At 63.0% G+C, this 7527-nt stretch overlaps 1 protein-coding gene across 1 annotated transcript; it reads right to left on the reverse strand.

Annotated features, from left to right (window-relative positions):
* Nucleotides 1-1238: 1238 nt before the first annotated feature.
* Nucleotides 1239-3413, reverse strand: LINJ_31_0450 (putative cysteine peptidase, Clan CA, family C2; the record flags this gene model as incomplete). The annotated part of the gene is made up of 1 exon (XM_001467276.1): nt 1239-3413. The coding sequence occupies one exon, from the start codon at nt 3411-3413 to the stop codon at nt 1239-1241; it is 2175 nt and encodes a 724-aa protein (XP_001467313.1).
* Between the last annotated feature and the right edge of the window lie 4114 nt (nt 3414-7527).

Genomic DNA, 7527 nt, shown 5'->3' on the forward strand with positions numbered 1-7527 from the left:
TATATGCGACGGCCGTACAGCAGAGTGCGCAGCCGCGGCAGGGGGGAGGGGGGAGCAAAAAAAAAATACAGAAGAAACCACACGGAAAACGAGCCGCGCACCGCCGCCGCACCCCCAACCCGTTGCCCCATCGTCTCAAGACACCGCCTCCCTCCCCCCCTCACACACTGCAAACGGCAGCAACGATACGATGAGGTACACCAAACAGAAGATAATCATAGGCACCAAAGTAAGATTGGACCCCGCATCAGCACAGCTGGAGACGTGCACGCGCACACATGCGATGGAGTGAGCCGAAGAAGAGAAGTGAAAAAAAAGCGGCCTTCTTTTTCGAGTTGTTGTTTGATAAGATCTCTGGCCTACTCCCCGCTGTTCCTAAAGTTGTGCAGAGGTTTGGAGGACGAGAAGGAGGCTTCACTGTGTGGCGGCGCGCATGTGTACGTGTGTGCCTGTGTGCTGCCTGTCTGTCAAGTCACTCATCCAGCGCCTTGTGGGGGTGCGTCTCGGTGAATGGACATCTTTTTTGATCAGTGGTGCACCGAAACACGAGGGCGAGCAAAAGGAAGGAAAACAATAACAACAGTGAGTTCACAGCACAGGTGGCGCGCGCACACACACACGCCCTGGAGAGAGTGTGCACCGATAGGGGGGAGGAGGGGAAAATCGGTGTCTACCGCCTTTTTCTGGGGGGGGGGGGGCATAAAGGGGGATGAGTAGTCAACAGCATTGCAGGTGATTTCGCTGCTCCACCGAGTAACATAAAGAAGGGGGAGGGAGGAAAGGGCAGAACACGATACACAAAACGGACCATAGAAAACGCTCGCCTTCGATACACACACATCACACACCACAGAGAGAAAAGAGAGGAGAAACGCTACAGGAAGGGAGAAAGTCGACGAGAGAACCCGACAAAGGAGGAGAGCGGCCCATCACGCAGACGCAGGTGAGTGCACTCATCTTTTTGTGTGTATGTGAAGACCCTCGCCACGAACCTTTGGCGCCTGCATCGGCGCTGTCCTTCTCGCGCACACGCTCACCTGCCTTCGCCTCTGCCCTTCCTTTCCTTTGCTGTGGAGAGTTGTTCTCCTTAACGTCCAACCCCGCAATCGACAAATCATCACCGCACGGCTGCAGTCCCCTGCAACATATACGAAGCTGATAACTCGACCAACCACGCCGCTACGGCCGCTGAGACTCCTGCTGCGTAGGGGAGCGCGTGCACTTCAGGTGGTACGCGGTCAAATCACCGTGGTGGACACGTACGTCACGGGGGCCTTGCCAGGAAGCCGCACCTGGCTCTCCACCTCGGCCGACGGCAGCTCTTCCGAGCTGTAGGCGATATAGTTCGTGAACACCTTCGAGCTGCTGTGAATGCGTTTCGCTTCCACCCGCACGTTGCCCTCCAACTTATCGGCCGACATTATGCTGATCACGTACGGTCGATCGTAGTTGCTCCTGACGCCCTTTAAGTGCATGCGTGGCACGAGTTGGTACTTTTCCTCGGCCTCCAGCGTGAACCACATGGAGACGTCACGGCCGACAACAAAGTTGAACTCCTCAGAGGGCATCGTCGGGTTCCAGCTGGTGTTCTTCTGCACCCGCTGCACGCCGCCCTCCGCCTTGGACACAGTGAGCATAATCGGGGCAAAAAGCGCCGCGCCCTCCTTGCGGTCCACGCCGCGCTTGTCGGGTTGCGAGAGGGTGAAGAGCACCCGGGTGGACTCCGAGGCCGTGATCTCAAGAACCGCGCTTGGGATCGTCTTGCAAAACACGCCCTTCACACGGTAATCTGTTGCGTCGGGGTTCGCAAACAGAACACCGCCTCCGTCGAAGTACTGGGTGGCGTCATCCCAGCACATCCAGAAGCTGCCATCCTGCGGGTCCTTCTGGGCACCGCAGAGGAGGCAGGCATCCCGATTCTCATCCCACTGCCTCGAACCGTAGCTCCATGCTCCAGTCCACTTGCTCGACGAGCGCCAAGGGTTGCGCACCTTGAACAGCAGGGTATCGCACTCCTCGACCATCACAACGCGCTCTAAAGAGTACGTGTAGCCGAGATGTAAGCCAACCTTCCTGTAGCGGGCGCGGAACGCCGCCGCATCGCTCGCCTGACTGCGGCCCAGGTAGCTCTCTGAATTGTGGCCTGGAGTGCTGAGCACAACACAGGCACCAGAACGGGAAAACTGCACCAGCGCATTGGCCAGTGTGCCCGCCTTTCCCGCGTCTGTCGTTGCCTCCTCCCACTCCTTGTCAAAACGGCACATCGGCGAGCCGCTCAAATCGGCGAGAGCCTGTAGAGCGTCGCCGCCAGTGATCGCGGCATAGGAGCCATGCAGCTTCGCATACGCCTTTTGCAGCAACGAGGTCCACATCTCCGCCGGATTGTCGTACGAGCGCGCAAACACGGGCATGCGGTTGAACGTGGGCAAGTAGTCGTCAATGATGAGGGTGTGCCACCAGCCGTTTTTGTTGACCAGCACGCGGTACGCACCCACCGCCTTCTCCGCCGATGAGCCCTGTGCAAAAATGTTTCGGACCGCCGCCTCATTCTCCGCCATGATGGCCACAGCACACATAAACCACGAGTCGCCGAGGTTACCCGGTTCGATGGACAAGGCCAGCACTGGCCCGCAAATGTCGTTCACCGAAAGGCGGTTATTATCCGACAGGTACTGCGTCGGGCGCATCATGGCCATCTCGGGGATGGTGCGGGTGTCCCTGCCGGCGCGTGCGACCGCCTCGCCGTTCGGCGGGAACTTTAGGTCGACGTACGGCGTTCCTGTCTCCATGCAGCGGTGCAGAATCGCCTCCTCGTCCATCCCTTCGGTTACAAGAGAGCGAACGGCCTCTGTCTCCGCTTCAGCAGTGCCGTTGGCAGCTGCACACGCATCGTGGCGGTACTGTCCATCGAGGGGCTTGATAGTGATGCTGGTCCTGTATCCGTTGGCGGTGCCGGAGACCAAATGCACCGTTTCCAGCGGGTACACGACGGCGTGTGCGCACGTCCAGCCGTCCTCTACCTCCTCCAGCTCTGCCCGCTCTCCAGCGACGATATTCGAGCCCGGGCCGAAGCGAACGGTCACATGCGCCTCGTAGTCAAGGGAGTCGTTGTAGACGTACCACGAGCCTTCTTTCACGATGCAGAAAATGATGCCACCCTCGAAGTAGAACTTCACTTCTCCGCCCACTACAGTGCAGGCGTTATAGCGGTACGGGCAGGCACGGCTGTGGGCGCAGATGGCATCAATGCGCTCGGCGCGCAGATCCTCCACGGCACTCGCCACTCTAAACTCAATCTTGCGCTGCTCTTCCACGCTCGCCGTCTCACTTGACACTTTCGCAGACTGAGCCTCAGGCTGCGGCACTTTCACCTCCTTCGGTTTCTTCGTCTCCTTCGAGTTGCAGCACCCCATTCTCTATCGGCACAGTTTGTGAAGATAGTCAAGACAATCGTACGAGAGATGGGCGGCTGTGCAGTGAAGTACCGTGAATGCGTGCGTATCTTCTATCAAAAAGAGGCAAGTGAGCGAAAAAGAGATGAGAGGAAAAGGGGGGAGACAATAAGGGCAGCAAACCGACGTGTGTGAGGGAGAGCGAGAATGGCTGATAATAGCTTGGGCTTGTGGGTGCGTGTGCGCACAACAAACGTATGCGGGTGGTTGGTGCTCACAGACTGTGGGCGGGAGTGAACGCATGTCGACATTTCCGTTCGCTCGCCAGCGTCAGAGAGAAACAGAGCGGGAAGAGAGAAAAAGTCACACGGAGGGCAAGAGCGGCTCAGCATATATTCGTCTCCGTCGATCAGACTTCACGTCTGCGGCCCTGCCCCCTACACCACGGGGCCACACGGGCCGGTATCGAGCACGCCTTTACACAAGCGCGTCCGTACCCGAGCACACCAGGACACGGGTACCGACGAGAGTGCAGAGCCAACGGTCCTTCCAGCTTTCCGGCTCCATTCCCAGTAGCACCATTTCTGTTCCTTCGCACATTCATGCAGGATCACCGCCCTGCAGATGTCCGCAGCAATCTCGCCGAAGCGTGTGCAATCAACCCTGCACCCCGCACGGCAGGTGCGTCATAAAGTCGTCACAAATCGCACAATCTGCCACACTCTAAGTACTCCTCAAAGAAAGCAGAGACGAAAAGCGTCACCGGCACATAAGTCAACAGCAAATTCAGCACACAGCCCAAGGCTTCAAATGCGCCCTGCACCGCCCGGTGCGTTGCCGCACCTACGCCGTCGGCGGGGCCACGTCCCCATCGCGTGCCCGTGATGCCGGCTGCCTCTGTCGCCCGCCTCACGCCAGCGGCTCCCCATCCGCCCAATGTCGCGTCGCCGCAGATGCCGCACACAGCGCCGGTCGTCGGCGGCGGCCTGCTGCGCCGTCGCGTGCTCGCTGCGGCACACCAGCACCGCTTGTCCACCTCACCCTCGGCGCTCCCGGAAAGCGCGGCCAGCCATCGGCCAGCCAGCGTAAAGCGCCACCACACAGAAGGCAGCCGCCCCGACCCCTCCAGAGGCCGCCGCCGTCCACGAGCACCAATCACCACGGGCCCGGCCCTCAATCACAGTCGCCGCAGGCCACGCACCAGCGGGTCCAATTTCAGGCTCCCAGTGGGTTCCCCGTGCAGTACCCTGACGGCTCCTCCTCCAAGGCAAACGCCGTTCGCATCCCCGTCGCAAGCAACTCCTGCAGCACCGGGGGGAGGGTTGGGGGGTACTTCCGCTTCGTCGCTGTTGAGAGCGACCCTCAACCGGCATGCCCGGCTGCACCGCCGCGGACTCCCCGCCCTCTGCGCCGCCTCCCGCGCCATGGCGACGAGGCGCTCGTGCGCGACGGGGCCGTCCTCGACAACGCTCGCCGGGCACGTGGCGCGCACACCGCTCAGCAGGCCTTCCGCGCTGTCTCCCGCGGCTCGTTCGTGCGCAGCGGCGGCTGGGTCGTGCCGCAGACCCGCGGCCGGCGCTGGCCGGGGTCCAGCACCACGCAATCTGCGCCGCACCCGCCAGCGCTCGAGCTGCGCGGGCAATCGGGGAAGGAACACACGTCAGGGCATGCGGGAGCATGCCGCACAACAGGCAGCAGCGCCACCTGTGCCGCCTACCGCGCACAGACAGATGCCGGCGATGCCGCTCAGCATTCCGCCTACCCAGTGCGCGGGAGTGAGTACCTTTGTCGGCGCATGGGTGTTTCCCCGTTTTCGTGTGCGGGGGTCGCGCTCACTTCTGGGGTGTCGCTCCCCATCCTCGTGCTTCGCCAACAAGCACGCATGAGACAAGCGCCAAGGCGCAGCAGAGAAGAGAGGGGCAGATGAAGAGGAACGAGTGCACATGGAGGCTGCGTCGCCAGGAGGCACACACACACGCACGCACGCACACGCGCGTGCGCACATACTGGCACATAGACCGGCGTACACGCGCACGCACATAGCACAGCCGCGCCGCTGGCAGCAGCAAGGTGCTCGCCGCCCCCTCCACCCCTCTCCTCGGAGAAGAGGGCGACGCCAGTGCCGGCGCGCACGCTGTCGGCGTCGGCGAGTTGAAGGCACGAAAGCATGTGTGCGAGAGAAACGTGAACAGCCGCACGCGCAGGAGGACGCGGCACAAACGGAAAGACAAAGCGAGGAAAAAGGAGGGCAGAAGCACGCGCACGCACGCGCTCTGCCGTTTCGGGTGGCGACAAACGCGAGCGGTCGGGGGCCGGACGAACGCGTCACATGTTGCGACGGTCGCGTGCGCGTGCTCCTCCCCTTCGGTTTGGCGGTTTACGTTTTGCGTGTCTGCCAGAGGCAGTGCGGCACTTGTCGACGCCCCGCTCTACCGGCAAGTCCACAAACACGCGAGTTCAAGCACAGCTCACCCCCGCCTCGGTTGCACCACGGCTGCATCCCGGTCACCACGGACGCAGTGCCTGCCGCTGAGCCGGGCCATGCGCCTTACCGGCTCATCCTGTCCGTGCGCGTCCCCTCATCGGGTACGTGCAGCGCTGGCGGCGCCAGACGGAGAGCCGGGCAGACGGCATGCCACGGTGCAGGCGGGACGCGTCCAGGGTCCTGCTCGAGGGCGGAGGCGGAGACGTCAGTCGGGTGGGTAACAGGGGGTGGCCTAGGTGCATGCCCGGCAAGCGCCGAGAGGAGGTTGGCCAGCCGCAGGTCGGGGCCCTCTGAGGCCCTGCACTACGCCGCCATATGCCATGCCTCTCGCTCACTCGCTTCAAGCCGCGGCATGCCGTAATACGGTGTGGACACTCTCTACACCCGCGTCTGGAGGACTCGGTGGTGTGATGAGGCAACCAAACAAGCAAAGCAAAAGAAGAAACGACACACGGAAGGCACAGAGATAATAAAGACTAAGCAAGCATATACTGAGGCGCACGCACGCACGCAGGCACCCCGAACACCTCGTTGGCCTGCGGAGGACGGAGAGAAAGGAGAGCACCGAGCGGCGGGCGCCACCAAGAACACGAGAAGAGAAGAGGAAACAACAGCAACAAAACAAGAACGGACAGAGAGTGCGCCGACGACTTCCCTGTCGTGGCGCCGCCTTCTCCGTGTGGGTGCGAGGGGCGCGGGGAGTCGCCGCAGCAAGGGAGAGGCGACGTGGAAGGGGCATCCACTGAGGAAGGGGGTGGAGGGTCACAAGGGCGCGGGCACGTGCACACACGCACACCCCGTGCGGCACAGTAGCCCATCGAGCGGAAGCGCGCGTCAACGAGAAACCGCAGAGAAACGAGAGACGGAGAAGAGCAAAGCGCAAGCGCCACGCGCACATGTCCGACGTCGCGTCGCCTTCCGTGCGCCGTGGGCGCCTCCCCCGCCCGCCTCGCCAGCCTGGCCCTCCCCCCCCCACGGCCTCGCCCGACCCCGCACTCCCCTGCACGCCGGGGGGTGCCCTCGTGTGCGCCCCCGCGCGCGTCGGTGTGCGCGCACACGAAAGGCGTGCATGAGGCGCTAGCAAAGAGGAAGACGACCTGCAACCGCCCGCCGCTGCGCCTGCGCATGGGCCTCTGTGGCGCCTGCACCCGCCACAACCACACCTGTGGCACCCCGTCTCCCCTCCCTCCACCACTCCGTTCGAGGAGTCCCTGCGGTGTGCGCGAGGGGGCGAGGCAGAGACGGGGGAGAGGGGGCGCGGGAGAGACACCACAAACACGCGCGGCGGCGACTGCGAGGCACGGAGGGTGGACGGAGGCTGGTGACCGATGCGGTGCGGCGTTGCGTCTCCCGCCGCGCTCCTTTCGCTGCCCTCGCCGCCACGCTCCTTCGCATTCCCGCGTTGAGGTCCGGCCAGCGACGGCCGCGCCACCCCCTCGCTTCCCCTCTCGCGCTCTCGCTTCGCAAACGGTGCGCTGCCCACTGCAAAGCGCCGGGCGCCGTGCAGCACAGCAGAGGCAAAAGCGAAGAGGGAGCGGCGGCAACTCAGCGGAAGACACGCGCTGGGGAGGGGACGGGGACGAGGACGTCCCGCTGGAGCTGCCGCGCTGCCGTCGAGTTCGCCCGTCGCTCCCTGCGGCACTCTCCCTC

Source organism: Leishmania infantum, chromosome 31 (assembly GCF_000002875.2).
Source record: "Leishmania infantum JPCM5 genome chromosome 31".
In the NCBI taxonomy this organism is placed as follows: Eukaryota; Euglenozoa; class Kinetoplastea; order Trypanosomatida; family Trypanosomatidae; genus Leishmania; species Leishmania infantum.